This window comes from Mya arenaria, chromosome 12 (genome assembly GCF_026914265.1).
Source record: "Mya arenaria isolate MELC-2E11 chromosome 12, ASM2691426v1".
Taxonomy (NCBI): domain Eukaryota; kingdom Metazoa; phylum Mollusca; class Bivalvia; order Myida; family Myidae; genus Mya; species Mya arenaria.
Genome location: NC_069133.1, coordinates 44,983,431 through 45,002,270, shown reverse-complemented (window position 1 = coordinate 45,002,270; position 18,840 = coordinate 44,983,431). Strand labels below are relative to the sequence as shown.

Below are 18,840 nucleotides of genomic sequence, written 5' to 3'. Positions count from 1 at the left end.
AAACAAGCAATTCTGCCTTTCTCAAGCGCCTAGAAATCTCAGATCGTTTTAGGTTGGTAGGCCGGTTTTGTCTTTATTTGGCCCATTTTAATGAGTTCAACATGTTTACAGTGAAGCCATTTTACGAACCGCAAAGAAAAGTTGAACTGCCAGATGTAATGTACAAAGTTAAGAACTTTCACGAGGAAACATCCAGCAACGTAAGTAATTTGATAAGATGTGTCAGAATGGTGCAAGTCAAAACGTCCTTAATGAGACCGGTTGTAACAAACTCTGTGATAATCACATAAACCTGATAGATGTTTATGACTGAGCGGATAGCACATCAGTCTGTCAATCTGGATTAGAGGGTTCATCTTCAATTTAAAACTATATAAATAATTTATATAAATTTATACAACCATTAAAATTTGTATGAAAAGAATATGTACATCAATACCTGATAATACATCTTTTTTGTCCCCAGTCTACAGACCTTTCCAGTACAGACCCTGTTATATAAATACAACCAGAAATAATTTGTATGAAAAGAATAATGTATCAATACCTGATAATAGATATATCATTTGTATCCCCAGTCTGCAGACATTTCCAGTATGGACCCTGTGTTGGCTTTGGAGATGAGACAGGAGAAAATCCTGACGCGGCTGGGAGAACTCCGCCAGACCCTGGACCAGCTTAAGTCACGTTATGCCGTCACTGACACCACACCCCCACCCAGCAAGCCTGGAAAGGCCACCAAAGTTGCTGCTGCTGTTAAATCAACGTCTGCTGTGGCTATTAAAAGTCCAATTGTAAGACATTTTCTAAAAATGGGAATGTTTCCTACATGCTTAATCAACTCAAAAATTGATGGAACAGTATACTTGTTACTGGCTAACTGGTACATGTAGGTATGTGGAAATAAAGTAGTTGAATATAATTATAATTAATGAACTGGTTCAACTTTGGAAGTTACGATAACATGTGCATGTAACTTGAAGCATGTCATGTAACTGAGATGTGCATGGAAATTAACACTGTTCATTATACACAGGGCAAAGGCATCCATGATATAGTGATCTACGCTGACCCAGCCAGGCCTCCACTGGCGTTGTTTGTACTGTTTGAGATGTTGAAGCAGAAGTACACAGTCCTGGCGACATCTTACACCCACTCCTCCTTGACTGGTATTGACCTGCGCTTCTCTGATGTCATACGCAGCGGTTCTCAAGTCACTCGTGGTAACCACCAGCTCGCCCTCTCAGTTGTATGGAAGAAAGGTACACATTGACCATATCTTTAACTTTTTCGTGAAATGGTCATCTTTTCATGAATACCTTTTCATACTGGGTGAATTGTTGCCAATATTTGTAATTTAATTATCATCCCCAAATAAATTTTATGCAAGTGTGTTTGCTCAAGGTCATTAAAATATGAAATTAAAAAATGAACTTTTCCATACCTTGATGTGAACTGTTTTGAATTCTGGGGATATAATCAATTGATTATGTTACTCAATTTCATGTGAAACGCATATTTCACTCTAATTTTTCTTTGAAAAAAATAGAAATAATAATACTGGAGAAAAACAACAATGCTAGTACAATTGTACTTGCTTCCTATTCAAGTTTTTTAAATTTACTTATGTAATTTTTTGCTGTTTTGAAAATGTAGCCTTGGTAAGTATTTGAATTGTTATTTAACATTTCAGTGGAGAATGGTCCTGAACTTATGGTATCTCCGGCAAAGCAGTCTGTGATTACAGGGGAGGTTAATATTGCCCGCTATCTCAACAGGCTCATCTCCCCTGACTTTGACACTTCTGATATCACCATGGCAACCATGGCTGACGAATGGCTTGACAACACTGATCTTCAACTGATGAATGGCAACTCGAAACAAAGGAACGCCTTTGTGAAAAATTTAAACAATACTTTAAAGTAGTCACAATGGGTGATAGGGAACACGTTCTCAGTAGTGGATGCTGTTGTATGGTCAGCTCTAATCAATACTGACCTGGCTGTGACGGCTCCTGAGAACGTCCAGAAATGGGGACAGAGGCTCGCCTCTCTACCGGCGTTCAAACCTGTGAATTCTCTAGTATGAACTATTGTTAGTGCTTCTAATATTTTGAATTTAAAAAAAAAATGAACTAGAAGTTTGCAATTAAATAAACATACCACATAAATTATGTGGTATTGAGTGGCTGATATTCCTTTTTATCAAGATAATTATACCAGACCGAATGTTTAAATGGACATACAATTTATAAACTACACAATGGTTTATTTGTTCAGCATCCTGAGTCACATTTTCCTGGTTTTTCATACGGACCCTTTTTTCTTCAACATGTGCGTCATCAGGATGCCGAAGGTGGGCATATTAAAATCGCACCTTTCGTGTGTCCGGCTCAATAACTCGTGTCCGGGCTGTAACTTTCTCTTGTATGGACAGATTTTAAAATAACTTGCCACATGTGTTCGACATACCAAGACTACTTGTCATGTGCAAGACCTGTCTCCCTACCTCTAAGGTCAAGGTCACACTTAGTGTTTATTCACAATGGAATGCTGCATATAAGTACATAGAGTATAGGTTGTCATGTCCAGGCTGTAACTTTCCCTTGTATGGACATATTTTAAAATAACTTGCCACATGTGTTCGACATACCAAGACGACGTGTCGCGTGCAAGACCCGTGTCCCTACCTCAAAGGTCATGATCACACTTAGGTGTTTATTCACAATGGAATGCTGCATATAAGGACATAGAGTATAGGTTGTCGTGTCCGGGGCTGTAACATTTCCCTTGTATGTACAGATTTTAAAATAACTTGCCACATGTGTTTGACAAACCAAGACGACGTGTCGCGTGCAAGACCCATGTCCCTACCTCTAAGGTGAAAGATACACTTAGTGTTTATTCATATTATGGAATGCTGAATATAAGGACATAAGAGTGTAGGTTGTCAAGTATGGGTGGTGTTTTTTTATGTTCAGAGGCAATTTAAAATAACTTGCCATATGTATTTGACACGTAAAGGCAATGTTACATTTGCAAGACCAACTCTGTATTGTTGTTATGCATACAGGCATGCAAGATCCACATGCATACATTAAAGGTCAGTGTTTGATCTTTAACTTTTCATGTACTGACCTTGTTCATAGGTCGGTGGCATTCGTCACATACTGTGACAGCTCTTGTTTTTCAAATAATTTACATATAATAATATACAACATGTATGTGCAAGACTATGCCTGGGACTTGTATGTCCAATAGTCATGAAATATAGATCATCAACCCATTTAAGCTGATTTGAGACCTCAAATTTGAGCAGATCTGTGTGAAAACTCAGTTTTTGATCATTCATGTATAGTTCATGAAATTTCTAGCAAACAAGTTTCATCCCCAATCTTCAAACATTGTCGGAATCTCTGGCTTTCCAAAGTCTAACATTAGCAGTAGTCCTATTCAGGCAAAAACTCAAGAGGCACAATCTCTTTTGACCTGTGTACTATATTTACGGAAAAAGACATAAACTGTAACTGGTTGGATTTATAGGACTGTTCTTATTTACTCTATGACTTATAGCAAAATGGAGAAAACAGTATTAATGGTTGTGAAAACCAGAATTGACTTATTCGTGCTATAATCATACATCCTGCTGCAAACTAGCATTTGTAAAAATGAAGAAAAAAACGGTCTGCATGAACCATTTGTTTTAGATAAATTATGTCTCCCCCTCTCTGGGGGAGACATATTGTTTTTGCCCTGTCCGGTAGTCCGTCAGTCCGTCCGTACGTCACACTTCGTTTCCGATCGATAACTGGAAAACCGCATGACCTAGGATCACCAAACTTGGTAGGGAGGTTGGTCGTGAGGTGTAGAGGATCCCTATTGTTTTTGGGGTCACTAGGTCAAAGGTCAAGGTCGCGGCGACCCCCAATATAAAAAACATTTCTGCTCAAAATCTTGAGAACGGTTTGACCTAGGTTCACCAAACTTGGTAGGGAGGTTGGTCGTGAGTTGTAGAGGATCCCTATTGTTTTTGGGGTCACTAGGTCAAAGGTCAAGGTCGCGGCGACCCCCAATATAAAAAACATTTCTGCTCAAAATCTTGAGAACGGTTTGACCTAGGTTCACCAAACTTGGTAGGGAGGTTGGTCATGAGGTGTAGAAGATCCCTATTGTTTTTGGGGTCACTAGGTCAAAGGTCAAGGTCGCGGCGACCCCCAATGTAAAAAACATTTCCGCTCAATATCTTGAGAATGGTTTGACCTAGGTTCACCAAACTTGGTAGGGAGGTTGATCATGAGGTTTAGAAAACTCCTATATTTTGGGGGTTCACAAGGTCAAAGGTCAACGTCGCTGTGACCTCTAATGTAAAAAAATATTTCCGTGCAATATCAGGAGAATGCTTTGATCTAGGTTCACCAAACTTTGAAGTGAGGTTGGTCATGATGTCTAGTTGATTTTGCGATCAGTTGGTCAAAGGTCAAGGTCACTGACCTTGAGGTGAAGAACCGGTTTCTGCTCAATAACTCAAGAACGTTTACACCCAGGAACTTCATACTTGGTATGCCAGTTAGTCATGACTAGTTGATGGCCCCTATTGATTTTGGGATCAGAAGGTCAAAGATGAAGGTCACAATACTGTGAGGTAAAAATGGTTTCCGCTCAATAACTAAAGAATGCTTCCACCCAGGAACTTAATACCTGGTATGCCAGTTGATCATGACTAGTAGATGACCCGTATTGATTTTCAGGTCAGTAGGTCAAAGGTGAAGGTGACCTTGAGGTAAAATAACAGTTTCCGCTGATTTACTAAACACAACTTCGGCCCAGGAACTTCATACTTGGTTTGCTAGTTGGTCTTGATTATAAGATGACCACTATTGATTTTGAGGTCAGTAGGTCAAGGTCAATTTCTTTGTCACCAGTACGTACGTCACACTTCTTTGGCTCAATAACTTATGAAAGCTTGGACCCAGGAACTTCATACTTGGACCCAGGAACTTCATACTTTGTATGCAGGTTGGTCATGACCAGTAGATGACCCCTATGTTTGTTCGTCTCCAGTCCAAAAGTACAAATTTCATGTCCATCATTGATTATTTCTCACCTACGACCACACAATGGGGGAGACATGCGCTTTTTCAAAAAAGCAATCTCTAGTTGATATTTGATTACATTAAAATTACAGCCTATTGATGGTTATAATGCTCTTGCTGTTATAATGTAGCATCTTGTATGTTTTGCTACGTATGCAAAGGCCGTCTGTCCACATACTTTATTATGAAATGCTTTCAACAAAAGCACCTGTGCCAGGCATGGCACTAGTACTTATCGGAATGTCACAATTGCAGATATTAGAAAATGTGTGTTTTATGTTTTATTGGATTACAGGAACATCAGATTAGCAATGATTCGTCTGCTGAAGTAAACCAGGAGATAACATACGCAACCGCAATCCATTCAGTAGACGACATAGCACCAGAAGACATAGTTGAAATCCCGACCCCACTTCTTCCCCCAAGTATAGCGCCCATGTCTGCCCCCCTACCAGATACTCTCATAGTTTTTGATCTTGAGACAACTGGATTAGGTACCACAATGATATATCACCTTAACATTTTGTGTAATTTTCAAAAAACAACAACAATAACATTAACATGTTGTAAAGCCAACATTTTATATAAAGGCCTTATAACTTGGTCATTATTATTCCCGTTTAATAACTCTATTTCCAGCACACAACAGTGACATAATTCAGCTGTCAGCTAAGCATTTGGATACTGGTGATACCTTTTCTACATACATCAGACCCGCCGGTGGCTATATTCCGCCAAAAATTACATCCATCACCGAAATCACTATTCGTGGAGAGCAAATGTTTTATAACATGACACCGGTTGAATCTACAGACACGTTAACTGGCCTGTCGTCGTTTTCCGAGTGGTTGAAGAAATTTAACAACCCTGTCCTGATTGCACACAATGCAGCTTTTGACACAAGAATAATACTAAATAGCTTCCTGCATTGTAGTGTAAGCCATTCGCACATTCATGGTTTTGCGGATAGTTTAAAGTTATGCAAAGAAGTCTTTCCAGGACATTCAAGCTACAAATTATCTGCTATCATCAAGGATATATTGAAACAAGACTTCAATGCTCACAACGCCAACGATGATGTTGCTGCCCTTGCAGACCTGCTACAAACAGTCGACGATCTACCGAAGAAGCTTCAGATTACGCTCTTACAAGAAGCTCATAATAAACTTAACAAACTTAAGAATGAAATCGAGTTCCTGCCGACATATGATAGGTATGTTAATGAAAAGGTACTAGCAAAAACCACAGCAAAAGAATTGGCCGGTACTGGACTGGACGGGAGGCTGCTACAAGAAACGTACCGCTGTTCTGGGCGCGATGGGCTCTCAGAACTACTTAGAAATAGATTAGTAAAATCGGCAAAACCAATCACAAATTTATCATCCTATTTTGAATCAATATATAATTCAGCCTGTTCAACTGCTTCACATGTGCAGAATGTATGAAGTGTTTTGAAATGAAGATGTGATTTTTATGGCCTTAAATTACAACTGTTTCACGTTAAGTTTTTCTTCAAATGACACTACCATTTACGATCGCAATACATGATGCAGTTTTGTTTAATATTTTTTTCCAATAAGCAATGAAACACAAATGGGTGTTTTATCTATGATTATTTTTATTCTTATTAAAATGATTGTGAGGGTTAAATGACGCAATTTTAGCCCGAATATCCATGGATTGAATTTGTCCAGGCTGTATCCTGACATGAAGGTTAATCATGACGAGTGGCGTGTCGCGCACAAGACCCAGGTCTGCACCTAAAATGTCAAGATCAAGGTTAGAGGTTTGAGGTTGAAATTATCCTTGTCCGAGCTGTATGTTGACCATGCATTTTAGGGTGTATATTTATAACCTTTTAACCTTTTCTGGTTAGATGGACAATGCATTGTGACATATATTACGATAATCAGTTTTAACACACGCACACACGCATTGTGATATGTACATAGAAGTGTTTGTGCATTACTGTCTGGGGAAATTCATATTTTTTTATACGTAAATATCAGTGTTTGGAATAATCATACAAATAGTAACCGATTTCCTGGTACATTATGCAGACATGTGCAAGCAAGCAAGCAAGAAATAATATGCGAGCGAAGCGATCAAGTAACGAAAGTTCGTGCATATTACGACATATCAGAACATGCCCAACAAGGCTTCTATAAATTCAGCTACACAAAAGGCAGCTGATATCTTTATTCTAAAAAGTTTTTTTTTAAACTGTTTTTACGCTGTCAACTTCTGTATCATTTTAATAAATTATTAAAAAATAAATATTAATTTGAGTAAAATTTACTATTCCAATATCATAAGATTTCCCTTTTATAATTAATGTATACGTGAAGGGCGGCCTTTAATGTTTCCTCTGCTGGCCCAAAACCACACTAAAACTAAAGTCAAATCCCAATCTCAGACTCTACTCATTTTACCACATAACATAATTTTTTTATATATTTTTAAACCATTTAAAAGTATTATCTCTCAAGAGAATATGTTGTTTAAATAGTTTGGTAAAAATTACAAAGAAAAAATATTATACAGCAAAAAAAAATGTTGTTGAATACAACTCATGGTTCTTTAACGGTTGCTTAAGTGTTTTTTTTACTCTTAGTATTTGTTATTTTTATAAAAAAATAAATCCAAGGTATTTATCAACACATTCTATCAGAGAATATGTTTATAAAAACTGTAAAAAAACCATATAATTTCTTGATGACTTGAAATGTTTTCACAAAGTTATTTTTCATTTTTATTGTGTTAATGATTATCATCATTTCATTATATTCATATCCAATCTCATCATTTCATCATTTTAATTTGCTTCATGTTTTTCTCATGTTTTTAGGATTTCATGTTGTTTCAAATTTTTAGATTTATGTTTAACAGTATTACATGTCTAATCTTATTGTTTGATTATAAGTATCTTCCATGGCCGAGAGTGTTAGATAGGTTCATTCCGACCCGAGCGTTGCGGAAACGAGGTTTACCGAGTTTCCGCAAATCACCCTGCGCGAGGGTCGGGATGAACCTATCTTACACGAGCGGCTATGGTAGATGCTTTTTCTCCCACCTCAGTTAAACAAAATTAAGTAAAAATGTGTTGTTGTTTTCCTGGAACTCTTTTGTACTTAGTGAAAACAATTGCGCATGGATATTTGATAATTCGTGGTTGTTATGGATATTCGTGCAGTGATTCCGATTATTTTAATAGTTAAATAGTTCTAATGAGAATGAAGCATTATTTCTCGAAAGGTGGGTGAAAACTGTTTTATGGTAACATTTGAAGCGAGAAATTATTAATAATCGTTATAAATATTGCCTTAAGACATGGTTATCATGATGCTACAGACGACATTCTTCAATTGACCTTACGACAGGATTTGTTTGACAGGTCCTATCAGCCAATCAGAATGCAGGGCTGATAAGCCGTGTTGCTATCCGCCATTTTGTCCGTCAAACTGACCAGAGTCCGTCATATACATGCTCTGGCAATTCCTCGCCTTTTTAAGTATTATGGTAAAAAGGTGTTGTCATGGACTTGTAATTGGATACAAGGTAGCCAGGCCGACTAAAGATGGCTTCCAATTCGTTCCGTATTCGAAACCAGCGAGTTATTTAGAAAAATACAAGTGCTGTATCAGACTCTGTGGAAGACCTCATCTACAGCTGAACTTGGAAATTTTGAAAGATCGTTCAACGGCGAAACATCTATACGTCTGTACAAAAGTATTTTTTTGAACAAAACTACTTATTTCAATCCGCTCAAAATTTATTTAATACTGAAATTGTCCGTGCATGACCTAAATAAGTGTTACTATTTTTAAACTATAAACATCGTGCATTTATGCTTTGGCTTGTGTTGTCAAATCGGTATTAATGGCCATTTAATATCAGGTTCAACATGGACACGATTGATTTCATTCAAGATAGAGGTATTTTTGTTGATACCGTTATGTAGTTTTTATAAACTGCTTTGCTTTCAAAGTAAATCAGGAAATATCGTACAACTAAATTTTTGTCCGAACCATCGCATGCTTCCGAATCTCATCTACTCGTATGGTTCCTATGTAAACAATGGCTTTTGTAGCTGTCATTCCGACACATTTCATAGATTTCTTATTTTCATATCAGCACTTTGTCGACGGGAAATCCAATCAAGAAAACCCTGACCCCCAAGCAGCTACTGTATTTGACCAGCTCACACCAGCTAGGCCTCCTCCAAAACTCAGATAAATATTTGAGCCACCAAAAAAAACAAAACGAGAACAGATCGGTCTGAATCGTTAAGGTATTATTTTCTGTATAAAACAATTTATTTCATTGCACATTTAAATCAATTATTATGTTCATTAGAACTTGATTCCGCCAAACATGTGCTGTAAAGACTTAGACTTATTATGAATAAAGAACAAGTTAAACATGTACATATTTTCATTGTTATTCTTATATTTTGGGCCATTTACGTAAATCTACAATATTTAATGATAGTTCATCCAATGTTCAGAGTCCGGATCACATGCACACTCGATTAACAGTATTCTTAAAGTTGCACTCTCACAGAATTCTAGTTTGACACTTTTTGTCTCAGAATCGGCTTATTTTGACATTCTTTAAATTAAGAACTTCTCCGAGCCAAAATCTGATAAATGCAATCAAATCCTGTGTAAGTTGTCAAAGTGATCAATCTGTGAAAGTGCAGCTTTAACAGTGAAAAATAACTTCTGCTAATGCTATATATTTTAAAATATATTTGCCATTGCAATAAAGAGATATTCACCTACAATATCATACATAAACACCAAAGAAATATCAAAGTTTAAGTAATGTTTGCAAAACAACAATGTATTTAATAAATCTGATATTAAATATGCAACAACTGGTGTTATAATCCAGACCTGAAGCTAACATCATAGAGGTACATCCTTCCAAGAATCCATCAAAACAACATGCTGAACAACTTCAAGAACTCTCTTCAAAAGACCACACTTTCCTGAAATAAATAAAAGATGCCAATATTAAAATAAATCAGTTACATGTATTGTTAAATATTTTAATACTAGCTGTAAATGCTACTGCCTTTGATGTTACTGCCTTTGATGTTTGCTTCCATGTATATCATAATGAAATATTGACAAGATAATAGCTAATGTTTTGTGGTTGTTGTTTTTCTCTGGACAAATAGTCCATTACTTTTGTAAAGCAAAGTAAAACTAAATGTTATAAAAAGCTTTAAAATAGGTCCTACCGATTATTTGTAAAACTTGTCATCACTGGTTTTCTCTTGCGGTTGACATTGCCTGGACTGGCAAATATCGTGTGTGTGTGGGGGGGGGGGGGTTCCGGTCTTATGCTAGGTCTCCTGTTGCGGTAGGCTTGTTGAAGACAATAATAAGGGGACTTCCTTATCTCCATCAATCAGAATACTTTAATGGTGTCAACGGTAAAAAGGAGGAGACCCTCCACCAGCCTTAACCGGTAAATGGGGGGAGGGTAGTGTGTGTGGGTTAGAACCAGCTGCCCGGTCAGCTTAGTTGGTTAGAGCGCCGGGATAGTGTTCTGGTGGTTGTGAGTTCGAGCCCCACACCGGGGGCAATTTTCCTCCCAGGTCTTCTTTTACAGCCAGAGTGTGTGAACATGTTCCACAATTTCTGTAAGAACAAAAATCAAAGCATGTGAATGTTTGAGCAATGCAAAAGTTACAGATTGGTATCACCCTCGATTGTCACTTGTCAACTATTACATTATTATTCATAAGGGGGAGTGTTCAATCGCTTAGAACTGAAACTTTTTATGCATAACTCCAATAAACCATTTCTGCTCATACTATAGAATACAAGGTAATACTGTATAGCTGGCATGTAACTGTTATTTAATGTCACTTCCGGGTTCCCAATTCGGGCCATTTATATATTGACCATGGTTAGGTAGAATGAAAAACCAGTCTAAGGCGAACTAGTATGGACGAAGGGAAAAACAAACACGTTGATTGAATGAAAAAAGGGCATTTATTCAAAATGCCATAAAAGTGTTCTAAACTATTATATATATATACATGTAGTTTTTCCAAAAGATCATATCTGGGTGGATAAAACCGCCCCATAAGTGTTAAGAACCAATATATATACAAATGTAGGTTTTACATAAAGGAAATAAAAGTTAAACATAGAAATCATGAAAAGGAAAAAATGTAAATAAAATGAAATAAGAATATTCTATAATCAAACCGCATAGGAGGAGGAGGGGAGGAGGAGGTAATCAACAAGAGGCACATCAGTGCCTGCGCTCCACTGGCCAAAAGGTTCAAGCAAAGACCACCTAACGAACATTTTCGTCAAGTTTCATAGAAATACAATCATCAATTTTTGAGGAGAAGTTATTTAAAAAAAATTTTTACTTTAATAACTCTGGCTGCCATGTTGTGCAGTGGACCGAAATGATTTGGGCAATTTGAGTAAAGGAGCACCAAACAAACATTTCTGTCAAGTTTTATCGAAAAAAGGTCATCGGTTTCGACGACAAGTCGTATAAAGTTTTTTTTTATTTTTTAGCTCTGGCAGCCATGGTGTGCAGTGGACTGGAACCATTTAACAAATTTTGGTTAATGACCACCCAAGGAACATTTCTGTCAAGTTTCATCAAAATCTGATCATCGGTTAACATTTAATCTGAATAGATTATGAAGCAAATATCTAACCTGAACAAGAACTGACGAGATAGAATCGACTTGGTGTTTCACTTACACTTTTCGGCCATTTAAGTTACTAAAAATAGCTGTTTCATAAACTTTCAGAATGTCACTTAAACGAAAATTAATGTTCAGTCTATATATACTTTCCTATGTATAAATGTAAGGTTTTTAAATTGATCTTTTTGTGAGAACTTTATGCTTATATGTTTACTCATAAATTATTATCGTTTAAAAATTATTTAAAGATGCTATACGTGAAAAATTAAGACATTATTTTTTTTTTCTATTAAAGGGAGGTAATTCAGTAGTAAAATGTAATCAAAGCTATGAAAGCATGGCATTTCTTTTCTAACCATGTTGATATTATTACAGTCTATTCAAGCAAGATGCCTTTTGTTTTTACATAGTACCCATAGGTTCTGAAAAACAAGGAGCACTATTCCCAACAGAAGGATGTCACTCCCTATCACTGCATGAGCATCATAATAAAGAAATGTTTACTCAAACTGCAAGCTGCTCAATTGAAATAGGTATTTACCTCAAGCATACAGTTTTATAATGTGGCAAAATAGTCGGACTACTAGATTGTCATTCGGACTAGTAAAATATGCCATTATGCTAGTCCAACTGGCTAGTAGGTTAAAATGTTTTTCGTGAAGACTGCGGACGAGAAGTCCTTAAAGGTTTTTCTATTTTTAACTCTCGCAGCCATGTTGTGCAGCGGACCGGAACCATTTGGGCAATTTTGGTTAAAGGGCATCCCGATGAACATTTATGTAAAGTTTCATCAAAATCTGATAATCGGTTTCTGAGAAGATGTAGTTTAACGTTTTTTTCTATTCTTAGCTCTGGTGCCCATGTTGTGCAGCAGACCAGAACTGTTTGGGCTATTTTGGTTAAGGACTACCCAAGTAACATTTCTGTCAAGTTTCATTGCAATACGATCATCGGTTTCTGAGGAGAAGTCGTTTAAAGGTTTTTCTATTTTTACCTCTGGGGGCCATCTTGTGCAGTGGACCGAAACCATTGAAGCAAATTTGATAAAGGACCATCCAAGGAACATTTCTGTTAAGTTTCATCAAAATCTGCCTATCCGTTTCAGAGGAGATGTCGTTTAAAGATTTTGCTATTTTTAGCTGTGGCGGCCATATTGTGCAATGGACCAGAACCATTTGAGCAATTTTAATAAAGGACCACCCAAGGAACATTACTGTCAAGTTTCATCAAAATCTGCCGAACCGTTTCAGAGGAGATGTCGTTTAAAGATTTTGCTATTTTTAGCTCTGGTGGCCATATTGTGCAATGGACCGGAACCATTTGAGCAATTTTGGTAAAGGACCACCAAAGGAACATTCCTGTGAAGTTTTGTCAAAATCCGCTTATCAGTTTCAGAGGAGATGTCGTTTAAAGTAAAAGTTTACGCACGCACGCACGCACGCACGCACTCACGACGGACAATCTGTGACGACATAAGCTCCATGGCCTTCGGCCAGTGGAGCTAAAAATTTAATAAGTTTGGCGAGGCAATCGCCCACGCCAAAAATATCTGAGAATGGCCAAGAAACAATGTCATTGGCTTAGGCGTGTCACGTGATAAAATCTAGTCAAATGATTGGTTAAAGATAATAAACAATGCTAAGAAAATACCCTAACGGTTAAAAAGGTGACATACAACTAATAGGTTATTGTTCAAGTTTATAAATGATTTTATGTTTTTCCATAAAATTTCATTTATATATTGACCATGGTTAGGTAGATAGAGAATACTAGGTTAGTGCCGTGGATGGAGGAAGTTTATCTGGCAAGGCGGAGGAATTTATCGGGTGAGCCGAAGGCGAACCCGATAAAATCCGCAGCCGAGCCAGATAAACTTTCTCCATCCACGGCACTAACCTAGTATTCTATTTATCCTGTTACTTTGTTTAATTAAACACTATAAAACCTTAAAATTAATAAGAATCTTTAAAAGTAAGGGGGACAACTGTTTTTCCCTGTTGACGTCATCACACTCGGTATCCATGTTTAAATCGCCCCCAAAATAGTTCGTAAAACTGTTCAACTTTTTTAGTACGTTTATATTCAAAGTCATTGCATTTTAATACGTCAATATCAATTCAAAACATAAAAATACTTTTAAACGTGCATAAGCATGGATCAGTCTCTGAACATTATCTGATGATGTAACAATTATTCCGCAAGTCAGAGTACAGTACACAGGTCAAAATTCAAGATCACGAGTGTTTACAAACAATCGCAACATATTAAATGGATTTAAATGATGTTGATAGTGTTGAATGATCATAACTGCACCGGCAAAGAGATCATTCATTTCTGTTGTAAGTGAGATTTTGTCATTCACCACAGAAATGGAATAAACTATCGACGAGTATCGTTGAATGCTGTTTCACAGTTTCCAGCATTTGCGGTGGGGTAAGATTTTCACATCTCATGAAGATTTCAGGTCGATTGTTTTGCCAGTGTCATTATTTTGCATAATGATGGGACTTTATGGGCGAGTGATTGCTGAGGTCGGCTGTTAGTGGTCCATTGATAAGATACTGAAACGGCAGTTCTGCTTTTCTTCTGACATTGCAGAATATATAAAAGAAGTTCGTTTTCGCGGTCACATGACCACCTGACTGTAGATAAACATCACGTGGTCTACTATCCTAATAAACTAAAGTTTACACGGCACCTTGTTATTGGACCGATTTGTATGCAGGTGACAGGATAAAACGAAAAACCAGTCTAAGGCGAACTAGTATGGACGAAGGGAAAAACAAACACGTTGATTGAATGAAAAAAGGGCATTTATTCAAAATGCCATAAAAGTGTTCTAAACTATTATATATATACATGTAGTTTTTCCAAAAGATCATATATTTACTCATATTGTGCGATGATTTAATCTTTGTTTCAACAATACTGTAAGAAGGACCGGTGTTATTAAAAGTTAAACTTACCCTTGTTTGCATTTACAGTATCCGTCACACACACGCTTTTCCTTTGTATCGATGTCAATGTTGACAACATGGTAGTTCTGGCTTCCATAACTTTAATGTTGATATTTATTTTTTTGATGTTTACAACGCATTAAAGTTATGGCGTAACCCCCATAGTAAAGTCAACCAGAATCAATTGAGTGTGATGATGCAATGCAATCACATGACCATGATGACGTCGATGGATTCTATTTATAGCATCGGATTCACATTGTTCATTTAGTTGAATCCAATTGCAGTAAGGCTGTAAATACCTTTTGATAAGTAAAAACAATTTATTTATTCCAAATTTGTTATTAGTTATTTATTAATTATTCGAAATAGAAAAAATAACAGCAAAATAAACACTAGGTCACATGGGTATTTTCTGAAAATCTTGGTGACACGTGATTAAATTTGAACACAACTATGACCTAGATAAGGAATGCTTGTAATAGGATTTATTAAAAAGCTAAATCAACTATCTTTAAAGTGTTTTTTTGGTTTTGAAAATGAGTTTGTGAACTACATTTTACTTCATTAACCTAAGGATACAGCTATTTTGTCTGTACAATGCATACAAGTGAAATAACAGCGTGACATAAAAATGTCACGAATTCTGGTAGGGTTTGGATACGGCGTTCTCTTCAGCGAACACATCCAAAAAGGTAATATATAACGTGTTCGCTGAAGTTCTTTAGCTAACAACATGGCGGCTATCCGATTTTCTCTGACTTGGATAGATTTCACCCCGTCAATGTTAGATATCGTCATTTTCTAAAGATATATCGAGCCTACCGATGTAGCAGCCAGTTACAAATTCCTTTGACTTCTATTTTTTTCGCATTGTAATGTCACATTTATGATAATTTGTCAGGAATATTGGAAAGCGAAACGACGCGAGACGCCATTACTTCCTCGTTTGTTTGACGGACATAGACAGAGTTCGCTCCCTTGATATCAGGGGGCGTGGCTTAGAAGCCGCTGTCGTAAGGTCAATTAGGGAGGTAATTACAATGTGGCGACCATTAAAAATGAGTTCCATACGGGCATTTTATCTTCGCCCGTGGGCAAGATAAGAATTTCTAGCATGGTTAAAATTCTGGATCTACTTATCTGAAGTGGGAGAAAAGTACTGTCTGGGTTTAACCAATATTTCAATACTCTTTATCTCAAAGCAAATTGATTTTACAACTGAAAGGTCTGACTGACCATCCGGCCTTGATACAATTATGTATGTACATATATTTCATTACTGGTCCAGACAATCATTGTATAAAACTGTTAAACATTTAGTGACAAGTTACTACCTTCTTTATATGCAACAACGTCTGGCTTTTCGAGTAAATATACTTGGTTTAAATACAAGCCATCAGACATGAAATATCAGCTGATTGGCTCTCTTTGAACCAGCTAGGTAAGAACTTTTCTTATATTATTCTTAAGTGACTTTGTCATGTTTTCTTACATGTTGAAATATATAAGTTCTGTTCTTTTATTTAAGTACAAGTTTTATTTTAACATTTAAAGATAAATTATGTTTTGATTATTGACTGTTAATATAAGTATAACAACTTATGTTCATTTATTATTACAATTAATCTTAGTTATGTACTGTAGTTTCATTATCATTTTAATACATTACTGGCATGTTACTCTGGCTAATGAACATATTTACATTTTAACCAATTCCCTTTTTGTTAAGTACCTCTCAACTTAAATGCTAAGCGAGTTTTATCATAAAAGATACTATTCTATAAGTACAGATTATCAGTGTTCATTTACCAGAAACTGCCAATTCATTCATTATTGTTTTCATGTATATTCACTAATAATGTAAAATAAATAGACTTAAAATATCAACTGATTGGCTCTCTTTGAACCAGGCACCCTCCAAACCAAAGCACAAGTGGTCTTAAACGAATTACTTCAATAAACAGCCAGGACTTGAGACGTATATATTGACATCAAATATATAGTCAATCATAACAACCAAAAACAGTCCAAACGGCTGAAAAATGTTAAAAGGTAAATTTAGTTGAGATTGGGATTTATTTTAAGACTATTTGTGATATTGGTGCCTGGGGCCCCTTTTAATGGGGTCATTAAATCAACGAGCGTACGACATAATTTTAGTTATATGTTTTTTGAGTGACATCTAATTGAAAATTTTACTTTCAAAAATAATGTAAACTTTGCCTAAACTGAACAATAAAAGCTCTTAGTTTTGTAATAAATAAAATAACTACTCATGAACTCAGAAAAAATAATTCGAAAAAACGATCGTACGATTCGTCTGTTGATAAGTTGGTCCATTTAGTCGTTAGTTAAAATAACTTAAATATGTACAAACAGTTATTTTTTTAACTGACCTTGTTTTATTTGGCCCCCAAAACACAAAGTACTCCAGTCAATTCTTAATTTGAATCTCGACTCAATTTACCATATAACATCAACAAGTATTTAAAATTGTGTATGTTTTTATTAAAAGCATATTTTTGCATAGAATGTGTTGATAAGAACGTTTTGTCAATATCTCATAGAACACATTCTCATTCATCAGAGATATTTGATAATGATAAATCTAACGCATAGTACCATCACTCTGGTGTACGAGAATGATAGAAAACTAACTCTGGATCAAAATTGTATTTGCTCAAGAACAATGAGTTGTATACTCAAGTACTTTTCTTGCTGTACAATAATTTTTCTTTCGAATATTGACCAAAGTTTTTAATCGACCTATTCTATATAAGGGAATGGACTTTAAAAACGAGTGAAAACATATGTGGTTTTCAATTTGATTTGATGTTATGTTTTAAAATGAGTTAAGATTGAGATTAAGATTTGACTTAAGTATGACCGTGATATTGTGTTTACAATTTCAATACTATTTCAGGATCAGCTGTTACTAATTCATACAAATGTAACAAAACTTTGACCTTTAGATAATTTCACTTTACGGCTAAATCGTGATTGGTAATAACAAGCCCCTGGGTGGAGGCGCGACTACCGCCGTTCGACTCAATGTCAACCTCATTCGGAACTTTATCGAAAACAATCTCGGATGTATCTGGACGGTTTACATACTCAAAATGTGGTACGTTTAAGCCCACTGCAAGTAGATCGCGTAGTAATTTTATTTAGCAGTTAAACTTAATGACTTAACTCTTGGGAATCTCAATTATGTTTACAATAATACACTTCAATGACAATTAATTTAAACTTAGATCAATAAATACAACTCTAAAACACTACATTTAATTAATGATATAATTAAAAAAATTACGAACTACTTCAACTGATGTGCGGCATACATCCGAGGTTGTCTTCGATAAAAATGGCAGAGGAGTTCCGAATGTGTCAACCACACAGAAATGCTCTAATAGAAAATCTAGGTATTGTTCGTATTTCTATCGAACGCGAATATGTTAAAAGGCTTATTTTAGTAGCTTTTAAGGCTGCTTTGGTCCAGAAAATGTAAGAACGGAAATTGGATAACATTCAATAGCTTCATTGCATTTCTAGTAGTGAAAAATATTTGCTTGGATTAACGTTTGGTTCAACAGCTTGTTTTATTTCAGAAGAACCTGTTGTAAGGGCGTATACTGGCACTTCTTCTGTGGCGACGTGGCAGCTTTATAGTTTTTCATTAAATGTCACTTAACACATTTCTGTATAATTGTTAGTATTTGATGTGGGTATGATTTTTTATGGTGAGTTATTGTCCGCCGTACATCGTCATCTTGTTCTTCCTAAACCACTTCGACAATTATCGATCAAAATCTACTGAAATGGTCCTTGAATTTAAAACTAATTGTCTTATCATATCAGATTAAACACATTTGTTATATGCACCAAACAGTGCCATTCACTACCTTAATCAATGTGACATAGCCATAGGTAAAAGTTACATGTGCATACCCTAGGATCTATGTCATCGTGTAGCCAAGACATGACCATAGGTGATAGAATGTAAATATCGTAGGATTTTAGGCTGAATAGGTGGAATAAGGGCACGAAATAAGCTCCAAATGACTATTTATCGCATGGAATGGTATAACTATGGTGCGGAA

General features: G+C 36.1%; 2 protein-coding genes and 2 long non-coding RNA genes across 4 annotated transcripts; 3 read left to right on the top strand and 1 right to left on the bottom strand.

Moving 5' to 3' along the window:
• Nucleotides 1-22: 22 nt before the first annotated feature.
• LOC128211642 (aminoacyl tRNA synthase complex-interacting multifunctional protein 2-like) lies at nt 23-2,194 on the top strand. The gene is made up of 4 exons (XM_052916637.1): nt 23-200; nt 579-794; nt 1,037-1,262; nt 1,694-2,194. The coding sequence occupies exons 1-4, from the start codon at nt 102-104 to the stop codon at nt 1,924-1,926; spliced, it is 774 nt and encodes a 257-aa protein (XP_052772597.1). The 5' UTR covers nt 23-101; the 3' UTR covers nt 1,927-2,194.
• Nucleotides 1,944-8,039, top strand: LOC128211641 (DNA polymerase III PolC-type-like). Its single transcript, XM_052916636.1, has 2 exons — nt 1,944-2,082; nt 5,732-8,039. Exons 1-2 carry the CDS (start codon nt 2,031-2,033, stop codon nt 6,535-6,537), a joined length of 858 nt encoding a protein of 285 aa, XP_052772596.1. The 5' UTR covers nt 1,944-2,030; the 3' UTR covers nt 6,538-8,039.
• A 2-nt stretch (nt 8,040-8,041) lies between these two features.
• LOC128211644 (uncharacterized) lies at nt 8,042-10,247 on the top strand. Its single transcript, XR_008257332.1, has 2 exons — nt 8,042-9,383; nt 9,989-10,247. It is a non-coding gene; the product is annotated as an uncharacterized LOC128211644 (long non-coding RNA).
• Nucleotides 9,259-15,683, bottom strand: LOC128211643 (uncharacterized). The gene is made up of 3 exons (XR_008257331.1): nt 14,747-15,683; nt 10,341-10,743; nt 9,259-10,085 (listed from the first exon to the last, which is right to left on the bottom strand). It is a non-coding gene; the product is annotated as an uncharacterized LOC128211643 (long non-coding RNA).
• Between the last annotated feature and the right edge of the window lie 3,157 nt (nt 15,684-18,840).

Coding starts and splice junctions, on each gene's coding strand:
- LOC128211641 (XM_052916636.1), top strand. CDS start 2,031: ATGGGGACAGAGGCTCGCCTCTCTACCGGCGTTCAAACCTGTGAATTC. Junction 2,083..5,731: donor TCAAACCTGTGAATTCTCTA/GTATGAACTATT, acceptor CTCTATTTCCAG/CACACAACAGTGACATAATT.
- LOC128211642 (XM_052916637.1), top strand. CDS start 102: ATGTTTACAGTGAAGCCATTTTACGAACCGCAAAGAAAAGTTGAACTG. Junction 201..578: donor ACGAGGAAACATCCAGCAAC/GTAAGTAATTTG, acceptor TTGTATCCCCAG/TCTGCAGACATTTCCAGTAT. Junction 1,263..1,693: donor CTCAGTTGTATGGAAGAAAG/GTACACATTGAC, acceptor TTAACATTTCAG/TGGAGAATGGTCCTGAACTT.